This window comes from Coregonus clupeaformis, chromosome 15 (assembly GCF_020615455.1).
Source record: "Coregonus clupeaformis isolate EN_2021a chromosome 15, ASM2061545v1, whole genome shotgun sequence".
NCBI lineage: Eukaryota > Metazoa > Chordata > Actinopteri > Salmoniformes > Salmonidae > Coregonus > Coregonus clupeaformis.
Window position 1 is genome coordinate 43,088,545 of NC_059206.1, and position 22,347 is coordinate 43,110,891.

At 43.4% G+C, this 22,347-nt stretch overlaps 1 protein-coding gene across 1 annotated transcript; it reads right to left on the reverse strand.

Moving 5' to 3' along the window:
• Window positions 1-230: 230 nt before the first annotated feature.
• Window positions 231-21,326, reverse strand: LOC121582394 (RNA-binding protein EWS). Its single transcript, XM_041898145.2, has 16 exons — window positions 21,211-21,326; window positions 20,546-20,582; window positions 17,193-17,247; window positions 16,829-16,967; window positions 16,462-16,630; window positions 15,890-16,194; window positions 15,610-15,796; window positions 11,205-11,242; window positions 10,613-10,630; window positions 10,404-10,519; window positions 9,732-9,861; window positions 9,450-9,569; window positions 9,092-9,245; window positions 8,911-9,008; window positions 904-1,138; window positions 231-579 (listed from the first exon to the last, which is right to left on the reverse strand). The coding sequence occupies exons 1-16, from the start codon at window positions 21,224-21,226 to the stop codon at window positions 540-542; spliced, it is 1,857 nt and encodes a 618-aa protein (XP_041754079.2). The 5' UTR covers window positions 21,227-21,326; the 3' UTR covers window positions 231-539.
• Window positions 21,327-22,347: the final 1,021 nt, after the last annotated feature.

Below are 22,347 nucleotides of genomic sequence, written 5' to 3' on the forward strand. Positions count from 1 at the left end.
GGAGTGGCTTGGATTTACGTACATAATAATACAAAATGCTCTGAGACCAGGTTGAATTTCATGGCAGGCTGCAGACATTCTGCATAACTTTCACACATTCAGTCCATAGAGAGCTCATAACCAGCTAATCCCCAATATTCCATTTAATCTGGAGTGAAAAAAAATATCATTCGATTACTAAACCAGTACTATCGACCCACCCTTTTCACATTAAAGATCAAACCAGTGACTACATTTTACTTTTTTTTTTATTCAACATTGTCAGAGAATGGAGGGCATAATAGGTTAAAAAACATTTGCTTATCACAAGGTTACAGAAAAACAAATCTCCCATAATGTATCTGTACACGAGACTGCATGCATTTGCCACCGGTTCACAAATGTTCAACCAGACCCAAAAAACAAAAAAGAATACTACTGGTATAAAATAAAAAAGGTCACTGATGTTTAACTACCGAGCCATCACAAATTAACCATTTATAAATATGGAGTTACAAGTTTAAAAGGTTCTTGAAAAATTTATGCAAGCGTTGCATCCTTCAGTAGGGACGATCTCTGTGGTCCTGGCGATGGTCTCCCCTGGAGAGGGAATAAACATTTCTGTTAAGAACACATTTGTCAGATTTATTAACCGACAGCTTTCTGAACCCATTCAGTCTTTTCCTTTTTGTTCGGAACTGTGTGTAATCGTGTCAGAACTGCTTACAAGCATTACACTACACCCGCAATAACATCTGCTAAATATGTGTGTGTGACCAATAAAATTAGATTTGATTACAATGCCATCAAGTTACAACACATTTAAAACTATGTGGGGGGTTAAATGTGAGAAACCCAAATGTCCATTAGAAGCTGGTTTGTTTGATGGGAGCTAGCTGAGGATGTGGATAATTCTTTACTCACTTCATTTCTATCATCTTGCCGGGGGGTCCCATACCCCTCCTGCCTCGGCCGCCCATGTCATCCATGGGAGGGCCACCACGGCCCCTACCTCCGAAGCCTCCTCTTTCCATGCCACCACGTCCTCGGAATCCGCCTCCACGATCACCACCCCTGTCTCCACGGAAGCCTCCAGGGCCACCACGGTCCATCCCTCCGCGCCCGCGCATGCCTGGGCCACCCCTACCACGGTCACCACCTGGAAGGAAGACAATTTACAGCCTTTAAAAGACATGCTCCGGTACTTTGGCGACTAGTAAGTATTTTTTAAACCTCCCACTTTGGGCTGGATGTGTGATTGTGTAGTTCATACATGCATAATCTATGTGCAGAATTACTGTCTTACCTCAATGAGCACCGAAATCCATAGTTTGAAAGCAACTTTTCTTGAAGCTGTGCATTTACCCCAATGTGGGCCAGCTCCCTAGAAATGTGAGTTTCAGCCAGAGCGTCAACCCCTTGCCATTTGAGTGACAGCTAGCAAACGCACACAGTGTTGAACGGTATACCGAAACTTCTGTATTTTTGAGATACTAGAACATAAAAAAATGGTTTGGTACTAGAATTTGTTACTTTTGGTACTTCTGTCAAATGTGTCTCACAGATCAAGCCTATCAGCGCAGCCAACAAATTATTAGGCAGGGCAAACCAGTTATGGTGATTTTTGATATATCAAAATAAAATTAACCACAGCACATTGTTGGACTCATTCAGCAGTTTTTACCTGATTAAGTACAATACCAATGGAAATTAATGTTGAAAGTTCAATTTATATTCCTAAAACTTAAGTTGAAAATGCTTTAACTGCTTCCTGTTGACAAGACATTTTGATAAATAGCCCAATGCCAAAACAGTTTGTTTATATATAGATAGATATATATATATATTTTTTTTACAGAACCTTAACTGCACACACCAAAAACCCTGTTGTTTTGATAAGTGGCAATACATCACTGATATCGATTAGGTGGAGAAATTAGGTTGTACGCGCTGTTGAAACTAACAATAAATACACAGAAACTGGAGATACATTTTTTTTTATGCATCACTGCTTATACAACAACCTGCAGAAGACAATCAGCTACATTTTGGAGTGATGCATTTTGATACAAGTGGGTCACCAACGTGGTAAATCTAACGCAACACTTGTTTTGTTATTTACTTCCATCGGTATCACGCTGAAATCAATAAAACAGGGGGCAAACGTGTGGGGTGTATCACTGTTTGAACTAACACTATTCAAAGGCCAAACAGAAACTTGGACTAACCTATACATGGTTGGTTAGACGAGAACTTGTAGACGGCTTATAGAGTGGCTTGCGAACGTAATTACCCCCCCTGGAATTTTTCCTATTTTGTTGCCTTACAACCTGGAATTAAAATGGATTTTTTGGGGGTTTGTATCATTTGATTTACACAACATGCCTGGCACTTTGAAGATGCAAAATATTTTTTATTGTGATACAAGAAATAAGATTTTTAAAAACTGAAAACTTGAGCGTGCATAACTATTCACCCCCCCCAAAGTCAATACTTTGTAGAGCCACATTTTGCAGAAATTACAGCTGCAAGTCTCTTGGGGTATGTCTCTATAAGCTTGGCACATCTAGCCTCTGGGATTTTTGCAAAACTGCTCCAGCTACTTCAAGTTGGATGGGTTCCGCTGGTGTACAGCAATCTAAGTCATACCACAGATTTTCAATCGGATTGAGGTCTGGGCTTTGACTAGGCCATTCCAAGACATTTAAATGTTTCCCCTTAAACCACTCGAGTGTTGCTTTAGCAGTATGCTTAAGGTCATTGTCCTGCTGGAAGGTGAACCTCCGTCCCAGTCTCAAATCTCTGGAAGACTGAAACAGGTTTCCCTTCAAGAATTTCCCTGTATTTCAAACGCCAACCATCATTCCTTCAATTCTGACCAGTTTCCCAGTCCCTGCCGATGAAAAACATCCCCACAGCATGATGCTGCCACCACCATGCTTCACCGTAGGGATGGTGCCAGGTTTCCTCCAGACGTGACGCTTGTCATTCTGGTGTAAGAGTTCAATCTTGGTTTCATCAGACCAGAGAATCTTCTTTCTCATGGTCTGAGAGTCCTTTAGGTGCCTTTTGTCAAACTCCAAGCGGGCTGTCGTGCCTTTTATTGAGGAGTGGCTACTTTTTTTCCCCACTGTAGATTGCTTAAAACAGATCAATATATTTTCTTTAGTTCCGTTGATTTTGTCACAAGCTGGGATGCGCAGGACGTGGAGTTAATGAAAGGGTACAGAAAATGTGGGCGTTCTCTCTTTGAAAGTCGCTGGCCACACTCCAATCAATGGATTTGACATTCACTTAAATGGCAGCCAACTGTTGTCACTGTTGAAATCCTATGATGCGTTATGATTAGTTTAAGTTAACTAACAGAGAAAGTGGTTTTTCTTTATTTTTACTTTTGTTTTTACATTGAATAATAATAGTGAAGTCATCAAAACTATGAAATAACACACATGGAATCATGTAGTAACCAAAGTGTTAAACAAATCAAAATATATTTGAGATTCTTCAAATAGCCACCCTTTGCCTTGACAGCTTTGCACACTCTTGGCATTCTCTCAACCAGCTTCATGAGGTAGTCACCTGGAATGCATTTTAATTAACAGGTGTGACAAGATTGGGGGGGTATACAGAAGATGGCCCTATTTGGTAAAAGACCACGTCCATATTATGGCAAGAACAGCTCAAATAAGCAAGGAGAAACGACAGTCCATTACCTGTCTATATAATATTCCAGAGTTGACAGTGCATGTCAGAGCAAAAACCAAGCCATGAGGTCGAAGGAATTGCCCGTAGAGCTCCGAGACAGGATTATGTCAAGGCACAGATCTGGGGAAGGGTACCAAAACATTTCTGCAGCATTGAAGGTCCCCAAGTCCATCATTCTTAAATGGAAGAAGTTTGGAACCACCAAGACTCTTCCTGGAGCTGGCCGCCCAGCCAAACGGAGCAATCGGGGGAGAAGGGCCTTTGTCAGGAAGGTGACCAATAACCCGATGGTTACTATGACAGAGCTCCAAAGTTCCTCTGTGGAGATGGGAGAACCTTCCAGAAGGACAACCATTTCTGCAGCACTCCACCAAATCAGACAGAAGCCACTCCTCAATAAAAGGCACGACAGCCTGCTTGGAGTTTGCCAAAAGGCACCTAAAGGACTCTCAGACCATGAGAAAGAAGATTCTCTGGTCTGATGAAACCAAGATTGAACTCTTACACCAGAATGACAAGCGTCACGTCTGGAGGAAACCTGGCACCATCCCTACGGTGAAGCATGGTGGTGGCAGCATCATGCTGTGGGGATGTTTTTCAGCGGCAGGGACTGGGAGACCAGTCAGGATCGAGGGAAAGATCAACGGAGCAAAGTGCAGAGAGATCCTTGATGAAAACCTGCTCCAGAGCAATCAGGACCTCAGACTGGGGCAAAGGTTCACCTTGCAACAGAACAACGACCCTAAGCACACAGCAAAGACAACGCAGGATTGGCTTCGGGACAATTCTCAATGTCCTTGAGTGGCCCAGCCAGAGCCCGGAATTGAACCCGATCAAACATCTCTGGAGAGACCAGAAAATAGCTGTGCAGTAACGCTCCCCATCCAACCTGACAGAGCTTGACAGGATCTGCAGAGAATAATGGGAGAAACTCCCCAAATACAGGTGTACCAAGCTTGTAGCGTCATACAGAAGAAGACTCGAGGCTGTAATCACTGCCAAAGGTGCTTCAACAAAGTACAGAGTAAAGGGTCTGAATACTTAGTAAAAGTAATATTTCCTTTTTTTATTTAATGCATTTACAGAAATTCTAAAAAGCTTGTTTGCTTTGTCATTATGGGGTATTGTGTGTAGATTGATGAGGGGAAAAAACGATTTAAACCATTTTAGAATAAGGCTGTAACATAAAATGTGGAAAAAGTCAAGAGGTCTGAATACTTTCCGAATGCACTGTATTTGGACACCCCTTAAAATGAGTGAATTCGGCTATTTCAGCCACAACTGTAGCTGACAGGTGTATAAAATCGAGCACACAGCCATGTTATCTCCATAGACAAACATTGGCAGTAGAATGGCTTTACTGAAGAGCTCAGAGACTTTCAACGCGGCACCGTCATAGGATGCCACCTTTCCAACAAGTCAGTTAGCCAAATTTCTACCCTGCGAGAGCTGCCCTGGTCAACTGTAAGTGTTGTTATTATGAAGTGGAAACGTCTAGGAGGAACATCGGCTCAGCCGCGAAGTGGTAGGCCACACAAACTCACAGAACAGCACCGCCGAGTGCTGAAGTGCGTAAAAATAGTCTGTCCTCGGTTGCAATACTCACTACAGAGTTCCAAACTGCCTCTGGAAGCGACGTCAGCACAATAACTGTTTGTCAGGAGCTTCATGAAATGGGTTTCCATGGCCGAGCAGCCGCACACAAGCCTAAGATCACCATGCACAATGCCAAGCGTCGGCTGGAGTGGTGTAAAGCTCGCCCATATTGGACTCTGAAGCAGTGAAAACGCGTTCTCTGGAGTGATGAATCACGCTTCACCATCTAGCAGTCCGACGGACGAATCTGACTGTAAAGTTTGGTTGACGTTCCAACATCTAGTGGAAAGCCTTCCCAGAAGAGTGGAGGCTGTTATAGCAGCAAAGGGTGGACTAACTCCATATTAAATGGCCATGATTTTGGAATGAGACGTTCGACGAGCAGGTGTCCATATACTTTTGGTTGTGTAGTGTATAAGATCTCCTTAACCTGTGTTAACCTCAGACCTTATTTTCAGCGTTTATCCCAAAACCCTATTCTTTCTCCATTAAATTTTCCCCATAGGAATGGTTGAATGAACCAGAGGTAACTCATTTCTGGTTTTTAGGACAAGCTGGTGAGCTCTATTACCTCAGCGAACTGACTACCTCATGAAAAACGTTATTACTCGTTAGAGACTTTACAAAATAAGCTACTTCTATGCAAATGTTGTGGATCAGTTCAATAAAATAGGTCGCAAATGGAAGGGGAACAGATTGTCATCTGTAGCCCCATGAATAACAGCCAAAACAAGCTTGATAACTCAATGAATGCACACACTCCTATTGAATATGCATTCACCTGTAATTTTATTTTTTACATTTTAGTCATTTAGCAGACGCTCTTATCCAGAGCGACTTAGTGAGTGCATACATTTTCATACTGGCTCCCCACGGGAATCGAACCCACAACCCTGGCTTTGCAAGTGCCATGCTCTACCAACTGAGCTACACGGGACTGTAATGTGGATAGGCCTAGGCTACATCTAGATTTACCCAGTTTATTAATAGAGATTTACCATTCAAATAAATGATTACCATTATGTTATGTAGTTAGATTGGTAAAAAAAAAGTCTAATTGATTGTATGATTGTATAATTGATCCATTAATGCATACATGGTGTCTCAGAAAAATGTTTGTTAAAAAAAAATCTAATTTTAAATGATGTTGAACTCAAGATGCCCAACGATTGAACAGAGCAGTAGCTGAGCTTATCTGATCAAGTGCCATTCTGTGACTTTGGCTAATAAGTCATTTATTTGCTGTGTTTCCGTGACGGTATCGAGTATTGTGATACTAAACCTGATATTGTGACAACACTAACACACAGTAGAGCAAGAGTCAGTCACCGGCTTCATTAATAAGTGCACCGACGACATCGTCCCCACAGTGACCGTACGTACATATCCTAACCAGAAGCCATGGATTACAGGCAACATCCGCACTGAGCTAAAGGCTAGAACTGTTGCTTTCAAGGAGTGAGACACTAACCCGGATGCTTATAAGAAATCCCACTACGCCCTTCGACGAACCATCACAGGCAAAGCGTCAATACAGGACTAAGATTGAATCCTACTACACAGGCTCTGACGCTCGTCGGATGTGGCAGGGCTGGCAAACTATCACGGATTACAAAGGGAAACCCAGCCACGAGCTGCCCAGTGACGCAAGTCTACCAGACAAGCTAAATGCCTTCTATGCTCGCGTCAAGGCAAGCAACACTGAACCATGCAAGAGAGCACCAGCTGTTCCGGACAACTGTGTGACCAAGCTCTCCGTAGCTGATGTGAATAAGACCTTTAAACAGGTTAACATTCGCAGGGCCAGACGGATTACCAGGACACATACTCAGAGCAGCTGGCAAGTGTCTTCACTGACATTTTCAACCTCTCCCTGATCCAGTCTGTAATACCTACATGTTTCAAGCAGACCACCATAGTCCCTGTGTCCAAGAATGCCAAGGTAACCTGTCTAAATGACTATTGCCCCGTAGCACACACATCTGTAGCAATGAAATGCTTTGAAAGGCTGGTCATGGCTCACGTCAACTCAATCATCCCAGACCCACTCCAATTTGCATACCACCCCAACAGATTCACAGATAACGCAATTTCTATTGCACTCCACACTGCCCTTTCCTACTTGAACAAAAGGAACACCTACATGAGAACGCTACATTGACTACAACTCAGCGTTCAACACCATATTGCCCTCCAAGCTTACCACAAAGCTAAGGACTCGGACTGAACACGTCCCTCTGCAACTGGATCCTGGACCTCCTGACTGGACGCCCCCAGGTGGTAAGGGCAACAACACATCTGCCACGCTGACCCTCACCACAGGGCCCCTCAGGGGTGCGTGCTTAGTCCCCTCCTGTACACCCTGTTCACCCACGACTGCGTGGCCGCGCATGACTCCAACACCATCATTAAGTTCGCTGACAATGGTGGTGGGCATGATGGCCAACGACGATGAGACAGCCTATAGGGAGGTCGTCAGAGACCTGGCAGTGTGGTTCCAGGACAACAACCTCTCCCTCAACGTCAGCAAGACAAAGGAGCTGATCGTGGACTACAGGAAACGGAGAGCTGAGCACTCCCCCATTCACGTCGACAGGGCTGTAGTGGAGCGGGTCGATAGCTTCAAGTTCCTGTGTCCACATCACTAAGGATCCATCATGGTCCAAACACACCAACACAGTCGTGATGAGGGCATAACAATGCCTCTTCCCCCTCAGGAGGCTGAGAAGATTTGACAGGGCCCTCAAATCATCAAAATGTTCTACAGCTGCACCATTGAGAGCATCTTGACTGGCTGCATTACCGCTTGGTATTGCAACTGCTAGTCATCCGACCGTAAGGCGCTACAGAGGGTAGTGCGTATGGCCCAGTACATCACTGGTGACGAGCTCCCTGCCATCCAGGACCTCTATACTAGGCAGTGTCAGAGGAAGGCCCTAAAAATTGTTAAAGACTCCAGCCTCCCAAGTCATAGATTGTTCTCACTGCTACCGCACGGCACCGATGCACAAAGTCTGGAACCAACAGGTACCTGAACAGCTTCTACCCCAAAGCCATAAGACTGCTAAATAGTTAGTTAAATAGTTAACCAAATAGCTATCCGGATTATCTGCATTGACCCTTTTTGCACCAACTTTGACTCATCACATACGCTGCTGCTACTGTTTACCATCTGTCACTTTATTCCTAGTTACATGTACATATCTACCTCAATTACCTCGTACACCAGCACATTGACTCTGTACTGGTACCCCTTTCATAAACCCAAGTTATCATTACTCATTGTGTATCTATTATTACGTGTTTTACTTTTCTATTATTTCTGTATTTTCTTCCGTTCTGCGTTGTTGGGAAGGGTCCGTAAGTAATCATTTCACTGTTAGTTTACACCTGTTGTTTACGAAGCATGTGACAAATACACTTTTATTTGATTTGAGAGAGAGCAGAGGTGGTGCACATATCTGCACATTTGTGGCGTAGTACGCAATTTCTGGGGAGCACTTTTGGCTCATGGGTGCTACTTTCAGAACTACTGGCTAAAAAAATATACAAAAGTACCAGAGAATATCTTTAACCTACCGGAGAGTACTTTATCCTTTATGAAGTAGGAATTGATAGCAAAGCATTTACCTGGAGGGGAGAAAGGAGGTGGTCCAAAGCCTTCTGGTTTGGGTGATTTGCACTGGTTACACTCCATTCTCCAGGCAAAGTTCTGATTACCACAGCCCCTGCAATCATAAGCCTCAGTCAGGACTACCCCAAACCACAGAGAAAGGCAGTCAATGACTCAACTGTTGTTGTCAGTACTCACGCATTAGGGCACTCCCAGTCTCCTGCTCTCTGGTGCATGTTGCCCCCTGAGGGCCCACCTCTGCCCATGCCACGGGGACCACCCCTGGGGATAAAGCCTCCGCGCTCCCCACCTCGACCCATTGGACCACCACCACGGCCTATCATTCCTGGCCCTGAGTGTGACCAGGGGATGACAGTGTTCAGAATATGTTACACTAAGTTTGAGATCTATCAACTTTTACCACCATCTACTAATTGCCAAGTATATGTTACATCTTAAATGTATTTTCTATGTAGCAAGATATTCTAAAATGCTGAAACAGAGTAGGTTGGATAAGTCCATTCCAGATGCATTGAACGGGATTGGTAGAACATACCTCCACGGTTCATCATGCCTCCCTTGTCACCCCTCATGGGCATGCCTCCTCGCATCATCCCCATAATGGGCTTACGGCGAGCCATCGACACCTTTAGCTTCTTCCCCTGAAAGTCTTTGCCTAGGTAGAAAAACAGGAAGAGGTTGAGAGGTGCATATTTAATACAAACATTTATAGAAATAACTTTGCCAAGATTACGCATGAAGCCCTATTGATTCTTATCAAGGGGCTATCAGAGGGCCTCCGTTACTACCCAAAGTAAAATAGCAATACGACACTCACCATCAAACCACTCCACTGCAGCTTTGGCGCATGGGGGCTCATCATAGGACAGAGTACAATCGCCCTGTGGTTTCCCTGAATCTTTGTCTGTGTAGATGTTGATAGCAGGCAAACCTGTGCGCTTGTTGATCTGAAAAATTGAAACAATTTAATTTTTTTTATCACCCAATTCGCCTCCCGAGTGGCGAAGCGGTCTAAGGCACTGCATCGCAGTGTTGCGGCGTCACTACAGCCTGGGGTTCGATCCCAGGCTGTCTCACAACTGGCGGCGCACAATTGGCCCAGCATCGTCCGAGTTAGGGGAGAGTTTGGCTGGGGGGGGGTGTTTACTTAACTCATCGCGCTCTAGCGACTCCTTGTGGCGGACCGGGCCGCTGCAAGCTGACCTCGGTCGTCAATTGAACGGTGCTTCCTCCGACACATTGGTGCAGCTGGCTTCCGGGTTAAGCAAGCGGATGTTAAGAAGCGTGGCTTGGCGGGTCATGTTTCGGAGGACACATGATTCGACCTCCGCCTCTCCCGAGCCAGTTGGGGAGTTGCAGCGATGAGAAAATATCGTAATTGGATCGCAATTGGATATCACGAAATTGGGGAGAAAAATTGGGGTATTTTCAAAAGCCTGTGATAACATTTAGCAAAACTCTCCAAACTGCATCATAGCCAAGTACCAACCCTGATTATTCCACTGTGCTTGAAAAAGTCAGCAACGTCGGTCAGCGTGGCATTCTCTGTCAGGCCAGTGATGTAAATTGTGCTGTTCTCAGAGTCATCCTGCACCTCTGGGCGTCCTGTGGACAGAGTTAGGGCTGTTAAACATTTTATTTACAAACTGATGCACACAGATATTTTGCTGGGTTTGATACATGGCATGCTGAACTTACCCATGTCGGAGTCTGGTCCTGTTGCCCATCCACAAAGAGGAGAGAAGACGAGAGACCCAACGTTAGTATGCACATTTGCCTGATCATCTACCCCATGCATGCAGCGGTTTGACTTTACCCAGGCACACATGCTCATCTGAGCGTTCCCTTTTGCCAAATAAGAAAATAAAAATAAACTGTTGCAACCTCATGATTATATCCCTGAAACCCAATTTGTCTCATGTATAAAAAAGTGGTTTCAAAACCCCTGAACACACAAAACACCAAAGGCTGAAAATTTACCTCATATGAAAGTTGTATATCAAAAGACCACATTACTAAGCAAATAAATATGTAGAAAAGCCTAATGGCTTGGGGTTGTATACCATAAACAATGGGAACACTTTAAAACTCGGAAGTAATTGAGTGGACGCTTGACATTGAAAATACCATCGAAGCAGTGTGTGTGAAAAACCCAAATGAACCGTCAATATCATATTTGCTTTGTTTTTCCCATTGACAAGAAAATACTTAACACGACAAGTAGAGAAAAAGTTCTAAATGTGTAAGGTGGACTAGTGTATTATTGTCTTGTAATTCTCATTAAACTTACCACCAGGCTTACTGAAGCCACCTCTGTCTCCAGCGAAGCTGGGGGAATAAGCGGAGATATGAAGACGATTTCCCTTTAACAGCCACTTTGTACCACAGGGATGGGGAGAGTGGGCACAGTTCTGACTAGCTCTCATTTAAAACACCCAAAATAAACTAACTTCGCTCTAAACCCCCCCAAAAGACACGTTGAATCTTAAAAGGAACTAAAGAATCTTAAAAACAGGGGTAGGGGTCTATACAATGTTTGTAGTCTATGGGTTCCCTTGCTGAATACAATATTATTGTTGAATGCAGAAGTGGCATAACTTAATAGGAGTATCAATGTTTTTTTATAATGGGGTGGCTTCAATCTTTATTACCTCTGGGGTAGAAAACCCCTGACTTTTACACAACAGGAAATATTTGTATTGTTTCAGATGCATCTCAAGTTAAAGACCAAACTTCTCGGGTCAATATAAAAAGTAAAATTCACCCCCCCCCCTTTCCCTGCAAAATGCCATAACATGTATGACATGAAGTGCTCTGCTGAGACACATGGAAGCCTTTACTATTCAGAGCTGCACCTGAGACAATTGTGTTACAAAGAACTTGTATGGTACATGCAGCCATTTCATGTAAACATGTAGTCAATTAACACAGTATTACACAAGGAGATTATTTGATTACATAAAATATAAATATATATAAGCTACCAATCATTTTCATCAAATTACATTTGTTCAAAAACATTTTTTTTCCCCTCTTGATGACATTTACTGACATTTTTGGACACCTTGTTGACACCACCGATTATGTCCCCTTTTCAAAAGGCTGCCGGCACAGACTCAGAACTGAGTAGTGGTACTGTAAAAGTATTGGTGTGTTTACATGGCTCTCACTTTGTAACCTGTAGCATATAAATGCGACAAAGCATGTTAAAAGAAAAGTGCACTTCAGCAATACATTTTAAGTTATACCATTTAAACACTTATTTGTTTCTTACCTGTGAGTAAGAAAGGTGAATGCAATGCACTTGTGAATACTGGGGTAATTAAACGTCTATCAATTATGTTAAAAGTTAAAACCGCAATATAAAATGTGCCTCTGCTTTTACCAGTACAATAACTGCACCGGTAGTTATGAATAATTATAAATTTGGCCTTAAAGTGACAAAGCAATGCATTCACCTTTTTAAAAAATAATAACAAATTAACATGAAAAATAACCTCCAAAATCTGAAAAGCTCTTCACAACGCTGTATGGTTTTAGACCAGTTCACTCTGTTGTTATTGATATACCCATCTACTAATATCAAGACCTAACATAGCTAAATAAATATATTGTTACTGTATGTATGCAGGTTTGGAGCTATACGTTCCCTAAGTGGATATACGGTTCACACACAACTTTAGCATTGTATAGCCTACCTAAAGGGGTTGTGCCAAAGTTGGAACACAAACTAAATACCTTTAAAAATGTAGATAGGGTTTATGTAGGAACCCCATAACAATTATTTCCTGAATTAAAATAAATAAACCAGGGACCCCAAAGATGTATCATTAATTTAACCATTAGAATAACGTGGTTGAATAGCCTATTCAAATTGTGGTCCTTCATGAGCTTCTGTTCATTTGAATGTGACCAGAAATTCCCTCATTCCAAAAAATACCTACAGACATCTTGTAGCATAAACATGCTGTAAATTATGTACTGGCTACCTGAATCTCCCAAATTAAGCAAAATCTCTGGTTCAATGAACTCACTGCTTTTATCCCAACTGACTTTGGCTCTCGTGTGCTCCTTTTTAAAATAAACTTGCACAGGCAAAAAAAAAAAAACTGGCAAAAAACATATTTCTACATCTCTCTGTGTAGCCAAACTGGTATTTGACTGACACAGTTCAGTTGGGAGTGTCTAGGGAGCCAAAGTAGAGATGTTTGCTGATGGTCTTTAGCTTGTGGGTACCTTCTTACCTTTGGCCATACAGTGGGAGGGCTGAGAGCAGCAACCAGTGCCACAACATACACTGCCTTCAGAAAGTATTCATACCCCTTGACTTATTCCACATTTTGTTGTGTTACAGTCTAAATCAAAATGGATTTAATTAATTAATTTTCTCACCCATCTACACACAATACCCCATAATGACAAAATGAAAACATGTTTTTAGAAATGTTTGCAAATGTATTGAAAATTAACTAGAGAAATATTTATTTTACATAAGTATTCACATCCCTGAGTCAATACATGTTATAATCATATTTGGCAGCAATTACAGCTGTGAGTGTATGCACTCACTAACTGTAAGTCGCTCTGGATAAGAGCGTCTGCTAAATGACTAAAATGTAAATGTGAGTCTTTCTGGGTAAGTCTCTAAGAGCTTCCCACACCTGGATTGTACAATATTTGCAGATTATTCTTTTTAAAATTCTTCAAGAGCTCAAGTTGGTTGATCATTGGTAAACAGCCAGTTTCAAGTCTTGCCATAGATCTTCAAGCCAATTTAAGTCAAAACTGTAACTAGGCCACTCAGGAACATTCAATGTTGTCTTGGTAAGCAACTCCAGTGTATATTTGGCCTTGTTTTAGGTTGATTTCGTGCTGAAAGGTAAATCTGTCTCCCAGTGTCTTTTGGAAAGCAGACTGAACCAGGTTTTCCTCTAGGATTATGCCTGTGCTTAGCTCTATTCCGTTTCTTTTTACACAAAAAAAAAAATCCATAGTCCTTGCCGATGACAAGCATACCCATAACATGAGCCAGCCACCACGCTTGAAAATATGAGGATTGGTACTCAGTGATGTGTTGTGTTGGATTTGGTCTAAGTATAACGCTTTGTACTAAGGACATAAAGTTCATTTCTTTGCCACGTTTTACTTTAGTGTCTACCGTATTTTCCGCACTATAAGGCGCACCGGAGTATAAGCCGCAGCAGCTAAATTGAATGATGTGTACATATATAAGCTGCACTGGACTATAAGCCGCAGGTGTTTTAATGTTTAATTACCATATGTAAGGGTTCGTGCACAGAGGGGATTGTCGGGAAAGAGATGGTTGCTTGAGGAAGCTCCCATTTATTAACATTTCAACAAACAAGTTGCATATTTGCATAACGTATTCAAGTGTTACCATTTAGTGCAATAGTAGCTACAGAACATATACTGTGCTGTGTAAACTGTACTGTATCACATAGCGTTTCAGACACACAAACTTTTCAACTTTTTAATCCATAGATTAGCCGCACCGTTATATAAGCCGCAGGGTCAAAAAATTGGAAAAAAGGCGCGGTTTATAATCCGAAAATTACGGTAATTGCAAATAGGATGCATGTTTCTGAATATGTTTTATTCTGTACAGGCTTCTTTCTTTTCACTGTCATTTAGGTTAGTATTGTGGAGTAACTACAATGTTACTCAGAGATTTATCCTATCACAGCCATTAAACTCTGTATCTGTTTTAAAGTCACCATTGGCCTCATGGTGAAATCCCTGAGCGGTTTCCTTCCTCTCCGGCAACTGAGTTAGGAAGACGCTTGCATCTTTGTAGCGACTGGGTGTATTGATTCACCATCCAATGTCTAATTAATAGCTTCACCATGCTCAAAGGGATATTCAATGTCTGCTTTTTTTTTTTTTTTTTACCCATCTACCAATAGATGCCCTTCTTTGTGAGGCATTTGAAAACTTCCTTGTCTGTGGTTGAATCTGTTTGAAATTTACTGCTTGACAGATAATTGTATGTGTGGGGTACAGAGATGCGGTAGTCATTCAAAAATCATGTTAAACACTATTATTGCACACGGAGTGAGTCCATGCAATGTATTATGCGACTTGTTAAGGACATTTTTACTCCAGAACTTATTTAGACTTGCTATAACAAAGGGGTTGAATACTTGACTCAAGACATTTCAGCTTTTGATTTTTTATTAATTTGTAAATGTTTCTAAAAACATAATTCCACTGACATTATGGGGAATTATGTGTACGCCAGTGACCCAAAATCACAATTTAATTCAAATTAAAATTCAGGCTGTAACAACAAAATGTGGAAAAAGTAAAGGGGTGTGAATACTTTCTGAAGGCACTTAAATGATAAGACCGATTTCACATAATATTTTAGAGAATGTGTTCATCAAGCTAGTTTAAAATGTATCCTACATCCTATGCCTCAAAGGGATACTTCGGGATTTTGGCAACGAGACCCTTAAATCTACTTCCCCAGAGTCAGATGAACTTGTGGATAACATTTCGATGCCTCTGTGTCCAGTATGACGGAAGTTAGAGCATGCTAGCAGATGACTGGAAGTCTATGGGTATCTGCTAGCATGCTCTAACTTCCGTCATACTGGACACAGACATAAAAAGGCATCACTCTGCTCCTGTAGGAGAAAAGGTTTGATGAAGTGAGAGGACAGGCGAGCACTTACCCCATTCCTCCTCTGCTCATTCCACCGCGCATGCTGCCACCACCACGCATCATCCCGCCACGGTCAAACCCCCCGCGGCCGCGGCTCTCCCACCCACCCATGCCTCGGCCCTCACTGCGGCCCCCATATCCACGCGACTCTGGCCCCGAATAGCCCCCTCCGTTGGAATTATCCTGCCTGTAGTTGCCTGGGAAGAGAGCAGACAGTTAGCACCCAACACAAGTAAGAACGTTAAAGATAGAATAGACCAGTATACAATGCCATAAGTAACCAGACTTACTGTACTGGCTAGGTGTTTTGTATTCACCCTGCTGACCATAGGTGCCTCCTGGTCCACCTGGTTGTCCATACTGGCTGGAAGGTGGCTGACCGTAGGACCCTCCTGATGGGGGAGCATAGCTGGAAGGTGGGACCTGCTGCTGGGGAGGATGAGCCTGTTGCACCTGGTATCCGCTCCCCTGTTGGCTGTAGCCACTCTGTTGGCTCTGGTATCCACCAACCTGAGGAGGCTGGGAGTAGGAGCCCTGCTGGGGCACCGTTGAGTAGGAGTTCTGCTCATAGCTGGAGGGTGGCTGGCTGCTGGTGCTGTGGGGACAGGAGAGGCAGAAGACACAATTAGGTAAGAGAAATAGGGTCAAACCTCCAGCTGACATAATGCAGATGGTCTTTGTCAGATTAGTAAATACATGGGCGGGATACTACCAAGCATTTACCATCCTCACTGGACATAAAGGACGAACAATCTGGCCCTAGAATGACCTCTTATCACCCAATGTTCTGGTAAAGGAGCTTAAGCTGCCAGTTAAGCAAAAAAAAGTATTAAGTGTGAAATTTGAGTGCTCAAAGAAACACCTTGGTGGTGCTCCAGCGGCCGGCTGCTGCCCATATCCCTGGTATGCAGGCTGGGCACCATATCCACCCTGGCTGCTGCTGGTGGTGGTGGCAGGAGCAGGGGAGGCATCGTACCCCTGAGCTGGTTGGCTGTAAACCTGAGGGGCAACAGGAGCGGCAGCGTACCCAGCTGAGAGGAGAAAACAAAAAGTCATTGTTAAACTGCGTTTATAAGCCCCAGCTGTCCCACAGTAAACTAGGGGGTAGTGGCATAAAACTAAACATTATACTGTGTGCTGGGCTCACACATAAAAAGTTGTATTTCACTTTTTGATCAAATGTGTTAAGTTAGTGAACCCGGTTTTAAACTGTGAATAGAAGTTATCACCTGCAGCTGGTGGTTGCTGACTGTATGAGGATCCATAATCCTGTTGAGAGTAGCCACTTGAGGAGCTACTGCCTTGGGGATAGGTTGACTCAGCCGGCTGGCTGTATGACCCATATACCTGCGGTTGGCTATAACTTGGCTGAAAAACAACACAGATTTAATCTATGGAATGTCCAATACCATTCAGTGGTTTCTTCAGAAAGCAACAAAAACATTTTTATTTTTGGAGTTTCTGAAATGTGTCCTCCGATAGTCAGAAGAGAAGCTTCATATTGTATTCCTTCACCAAATCCTTTCAGATCTGTGATCCCTAAAAGGCTAGGGGCTATGGAAAGGGGCTTAGGTCAGAACAAAGGGAGCTTACCTGTGTGTTTTGTCCATAGCCGGCCTGAGGGGGCTGGGCTGCATACGCGCCACACCTATAAACATACATAAACAGCCTTAATTACAATATACAGTTCCTTTCTCCAATGTCCCCCAAAACATTTATTTTTATTTAACCTTTATTTAACCAGGTAAGCCAGTTGAGAACAAGTTCTCATTTACAACTGTGACCTGGCCAAGATAAAGCAAAGCAGTGCGATAAAAACAACAACACAGAGTAACATATGGGATAAACAAAACGAACAGTCAAAAATACAACAGAAAATATATATATACAGTGTGTGCAAATGTAGTAAGTTATGGAGGTAAGGCAATAAATAGGCCATAGTGCAAAATAATTACAATTTAGTATTAACACTGGAGTGATAGATGTGCAGAAGATGATGTGCAAATAGAGATACTGGGGTACAAATGAGCAAAATAAATAACAAATGCGGATTAGGTAGTTGGGTGGGCTAATTACAGATGGGCTGTGTACAGGTGCAGTGATCGGTAAGCTGCTCTGACAACTGATGCTTAAAGTTAGTGAGGGAGATAAGAGTCTCCAGCTTCAGAGATTTTTGCAGTTCATTCCAGTCATTGGCAGCAGAGAACATGAAGGAATGGCGGCCAAAGGAGGTGTTGTCTTTGGGGATGACCAGTGAGGTATACCTGCTGGAACGCATACTACGGGTGGGTGTTGCTATGGTGGCCAATGAGCTAAGATAAGGCAGGGATTTGCCTAGCAGTCATTTATAGATGACCTGGAGCCAGTGGGTTTGGCGACGAATATGTAGTGAGGGCCAGCCAACGAGATCGTACAGGTCACAATGGTGGGTAGTATATGGGGCTTTGGTGACAAAATGGATGGCACTGTGATAGACTAAATCCAATTTGCTGAGTAGAGTGTTGGAGGCTATTTTGTAAATGACATCGCCGAAGTCAAGGATCGGTAGGATAGTCAGTTTTACGAGGGCATGTTTGGCAGCATGAGTGAAGGAGGCTTTGTTGCGAAATAGGAAGCTGATTCTAGATTCAACTTTGGATTGGAGATGCTTAATGTGAGTCTGGAAGGAGAGTTTACAGTCTAACCAGACACCCAGGTATTTGTAGTTGTCCACATATTCTAAGTCAGACCCGCCGACAGTAGTGATTCTAGTCGGGCGGGTGCAAGCAGCGTTCGATTGAAGAGCATGCATTTAGTTTTACTAGCGTTTAAGAGCAGTTGGAGGCTACGGAAGGAGTGTTGTATGGCATTGAAGCTCGTTTGGAGGTTTGTTAACACAGTGTCCAATGAAGGGCCAGATGTATACAAAATGGTGTCGTCTGCGTAGAGGTGGCTCTGTGAGCCACCAGCAGCAAGAGCGACATCATTGATATACAAAGAGAATAGTGTAGGCCCGAGAATTGAACCCTGTGGCACTCCCATAGAGACTGCCAGAGGTCCAGACAACAGGCCCTCCGATTTGACACATTGAACTCTCTGAGAAGTAGTTGGTGAACCAGGCGAGGCAGTCATTTGAGAAACCAAGGCTATTTAGTCTGCCAATAAGATGCGGTGATTGACAGTGTCAAAAGCCTTGGCAAGGTCGATGAAGACGGCTGCACAGTACTGTCTTTTATCGATCGCGGTTATAATATCGTTTAGGACCTTGAGCATGGCTGAGGTGCACCCATGACCAGCTCGGAAACCAGATTGCATAGCAGAGAAGGTACGGTGGGAATCGAAATGGTCGGTGATCTGTTTGTTAACTTTGCTTTCAAATACTTTTGAAGGGCAGGGCAGGATGGATATGGTTTTTTTTGTTGTCATTTAGCAGACGCTCTTATCCAGAGCGACTTACAGGAGCAATTAGGGTTAAGTGCCTTGCTTAAGGGCACATCGACAGATTTTTCACCTAGTCGGCTCGGGGATTAAAACCAGCGACTTTTCGGTTACTGGCACAACGCTCTTACCCACTAAGCTACCTGCCGCCTTAGGTCTGTAACAGTTTGGATCTAGTGTCACCCCGGCAGCTTTCCAAACTCTGGGGATCTCAGACGATACGAAAGAGAGGTTGAACAGGCTAGTAATAGGGGTTGCGACAATTTCGGCGGCTAATTTTAGAAAGAAAGAAAGGGTCCAGATTGTCTAGCCCAGCTGATTTGTAGGGGTCCAGATTTTACAGCTCTTTCAGAACATCAGCTGTCTGAATTTGGGTGAAGGAGAAGCGGGGGGGGCATGGGCAAGTTGCAGCGGAGGGTGCAGAGCTGGTGGCCGGGGTAGGGGTAGCCAGGTGGAAAGCATGGCCAGCCGTAGCAAAATGCTTGTTGAACTTCTCGATTATCGTAGATTTATCGGTGGTGACAGTGTTTCCTAGCCTCAGTGCAGTGGGCAGCTGGGAGGAGGTGCTCTTATTCTCCATGGACTTTACAGTGTCCCAAAACTTTTTGGAGTTAGTGCTACAGGATGCAAATTTCGGTTTGAAAAAGCTAGCCTTTGCTTTCCTAACTGATTGTGTATATTGGTTCCTGACTTCCCTGAAAAGTAGCATATCGCAGGTGCTGTTCGATGCTAATGCAGTACGCCACAGGATGTTTTTGTGCTGGTCATGGGCAGTCAAGTCTGGGGTGAACCAGGGGCTATATCTGTTCTTAGTTCTGAATGGGGCATGCTTATTTAGCACTTTTAAAGAACAACCAGGCATCCTTTACTGACGGAATGAGGTCAATATCCATCCAGTATACCCGGGCCAGGTCAATTAGAAAGGCCTGCTCGCTAAAGTGTTTTAGGGAGCGTTTGACAGTGATGAGGTTTTGTGTGAGATTGAGGGCATCTAGTTTAGATTGTAGGATGCCCGGGGTGTTAAGCATATCCCAGTTTAGGTCACCAAGCAGTACGAATTCTGAGGATAGATGGGGGGCAATCAATTCACATATGGTCTCCAGGGTGGCTGAGGGGGGGGCTGTAGCAAGCAGCAACAGTGAGAGACTTATTTCTGGAAAGGTGGATTTTTAGAAGTAGAAGCTCAAACTGTTTGGGCACAGACCTGGATAGTATGATAGAGCTCTGCATCTCTACAGTAGATTGCAACACCGCCCCCTTTGGCAGTTCTATCTAGATGGAAAATGTTGTAGTTGGGGATGGACATTTCTGGTGGCCTTCCTAAGCCAGGATTCAGACACTGCTAGAACATCAGGGTTGGCGGAGTGTGCTAACGCAGTGAATAACTCAAACTTAGGGAGGAGGCTTCTGATGTTAACATGCAAGAAACCAAGGCTTTTACACTTTGACATGTCAATGTTTGGGGCTGCTGTCAATGAGAAACAGTTCAAATGATGTATATTTGTTTTTCAGTGCAAGAATACACTTACCCCAGTTGGCCTCCCGCCTGGCCATAGGCGCTGTAGTCTGCACAAAAAAAAACGAATAAATAAATAAAAATACACTATAGCCCCTGGCCTGAGGAATGTTTCACATCTGATTCTAAGGTTATCGTAATGGCATGATGCTGTGTGTTTATTTTATTCTTTACCATGTCAATATGATGATTATGAACTTTGTTTGTGGCAAAGCAGTCTCAAACACCTGGCTAGCTTCTAGCTGGTAACGTTAGCAAAACTCAATTCAAGAAATGGCTTTAGCAGTTCGCTTTTCAATGCCCGCCTATTCTACGCTAGCCCACAGGTTATTCACGAAAAGGCTAGCTAGCTAGATTTAGCATTAGTTTGGTAGCTAACGTTCGCTAACTACCGGCACAGAGCCATTGGACGATAACTATGAGCTAGTTGTATGAGATGCATAATAACTCCCAACAACAATCATAGATTCGGTGTTTCAACAGTTCATTCCAAAATGCAGTAGTTAGCCACCATAGTTAGCTAGCGAACGAACCTGTCCCCCACAAAAACGGAGTGAAGTAGCCAGCTACCGTTAGCTACCTAAATTGTTCGCACTGGACATACTTACCTACTTCAAAAATATCTAAAATCTGATAGCTAGCTTGGTAAACTAATTAAAAAGGTTTCACCATCCTTACCTGCTGCTGACGCCATTTCGTGTGTGATCGGATTAAATATACTGTTGTTGGTAATTTTCTTCTCTCTCGCCACGCAGGCGTGTACAGGGCCAGATTTTAGATTGCGGACCTGACTGGACACACTTCAGTAAAAGAGCGAATGGCCGTGGCGGTTTCTTCTTCGTTGGGATTGGGTTGGCGGATCGCATATAGCGCCACCTACTTTACTGGAGTGTGAGGCCAGTGAAGTCCTACCTACAGTCGTGGTCAAAATAATAATAATATAATATAATAATATGACACAAATATTAATTTTCACAAAGTCTGCTGCCTCAGTTTTTATTATGGCAATTTGCATATACTCCAGAATGTTATGAAGAGTGATCAGATGAATTGCAATTAATTGCAAAGTCCCCCTTTGCCATGAAAATGAACTTAATCCCCCCAAAAAAAATTCCACTGCATTTCAGCCCTGCCACAAAAGGACCAGCTGACATGATGTCAGTGATTCTCTCGTTAACACGGGTGAAAGTGTTGACGAGGACCTCAAGTTTAAACGTCCGTTCAAAATCTGGAGCAGCAAGAACAGGGGTACTAGATAAGAGTGCTTTAGCAGTGTTTAAAGCAGTGTGACAATCCGCAGACCATACAAATTTTATCGCCAGACTGAGCAAATCCGTTAATGGAGCAACTACCGCAGATACATTTTTACAGAAACTACGGTAGTAGCCAACCATCCCTAAAAGCGGCGTAGCTCTCTTCTGGTGGTAGGTGCGGGAAATGCAGTTACAGCTGAGACCTTGGCATCAACAGGGCACACCTGACCATGGCTGACCTGTTTGCCGAGATAAGTAACAGTGGCCTTCCCAAACTCGCATTTTGCTAAGTTCAGGGTTAGAGAAGCGGCTGCTAGACGTTAACACACTACCCTTAGAGTGTTAATATGATCTGACCACTCAGTTGAATAAATTACCAGATCATCAAGGTAGGCACTACAATTAGGAACTCAAGCCAATACTGTGTTAACCAGGCGTTGTAAAGTGGCTGGTGCGTTCCGCATCCCAAATGCCATGACAGCATATTGTAGGAAGTGGTCTGGGGTCACAAAGGCAGAGATGTCGGAGGCACGTGAGGTTAACGGCACCTGCCAGTAACCTT

Excerpts from the sequence above, each read along its gene's own strand:
- LOC121582394 (XM_041898145.2), bottom strand. Across the intron at positions 16,195-16,461 it reads GCCGCTGGAGCACCACCAAG|CACCAGCAGCCAGCCACCCT; the intron begins GTGTTTCTTTGA and ends CTGTCCCCACAG. Across the intron at positions 9,862-10,403 it reads AGCACAGTGGAATAATCAGG|ATCAACAAGCGCACAGGTTT; the intron begins GTTGGTACTTGG and ends TCAATTTTTCAG.